This window comes from Argentina silus, assembly GCF_951799395.1.
Source record: "Argentina silus genome assembly, chromosome: 6".
Classification (NCBI taxonomy): domain Eukaryota; kingdom Metazoa; phylum Chordata; class Actinopteri; order Argentiniformes; family Argentinidae; genus Argentina; species Argentina silus.
The window spans coordinates 4,874,621-4,875,220 of record NC_139660.1 but is presented as its reverse complement, the minus strand read 5'-3'; the positions used below and the strand labels follow the sequence as shown (position 1 = coordinate 4,875,220).

The 600-nt window shown below is 49.0% G+C and overlaps 1 protein-coding gene across 1 annotated transcript in view; it reads left to right on the top strand.

The window, feature by feature from the left end:
* Positions 1-305: 305 nt before the first annotated feature.
* Positions 306-600, top strand: part of foxq2 (forkhead box Q2) — a gene marked incomplete at both ends in the record, with an annotated part of 1,842 nt that continues 1,547 nt past the window's right edge. Inside the window, one exon of the mRNA XM_083671548.1 lies at positions 306-600. This exon is cut by the window's right edge and continues 140 nt beyond it. Coding sequence (XP_083527674.1) covers positions 306-600 — 295 coding nt within the window.

The window sequence follows — 600 nt, the reverse complement described above, 5'->3', positions numbered from 1 at the left end:
CATCTAATGAGTCGGGTTGATTGAAGCAAGGCAATAGAAACAGTCTTTGCTTGTCTATAATTGCTTAAATTTACAGGCTTCCAGTTTGACGTCAATTTGAAGTCAATTTGAAGTCAATTTGAAGTCTGGAGTAAACATATTGGCAGTACACCAATGACCAGTGTCACCTCTGTCAGTAGCTCATCGTACGACAAAGAAGGGCCATAGAGGCCATAAACTTTACTTTTATCACTACAACATTGGACTGTCATCCGCATTTAAATATTTCAAAACTGGCTGAAGAGTTTGAGACATCAGAGAGGACCATGGAGGACATAAGCAGCTGCAGCAGTGGCAGAGAGAGGTTGGGGCTGCGCTTTACCATCGACTACCTGCTGTACAACAAGGGGGCCAAGAGCGCAAGCCAGGAGGCAAAGATTCCCACGTCAGAGCAAGCCCCAGACAGCACACAGGAGGAGCAGAGTCCGTACCCCCACTCAGAGAGAGGAGAGGAGAGAGACTCTGGGGGCCTGGGGAAGGGGACAGAGGGGTCAGAGGAGGAGAACGAAGAGCCGGAGGGGATGAAAGAGGAGGAAGAGCAGGAAGAGCCCACCATTACAA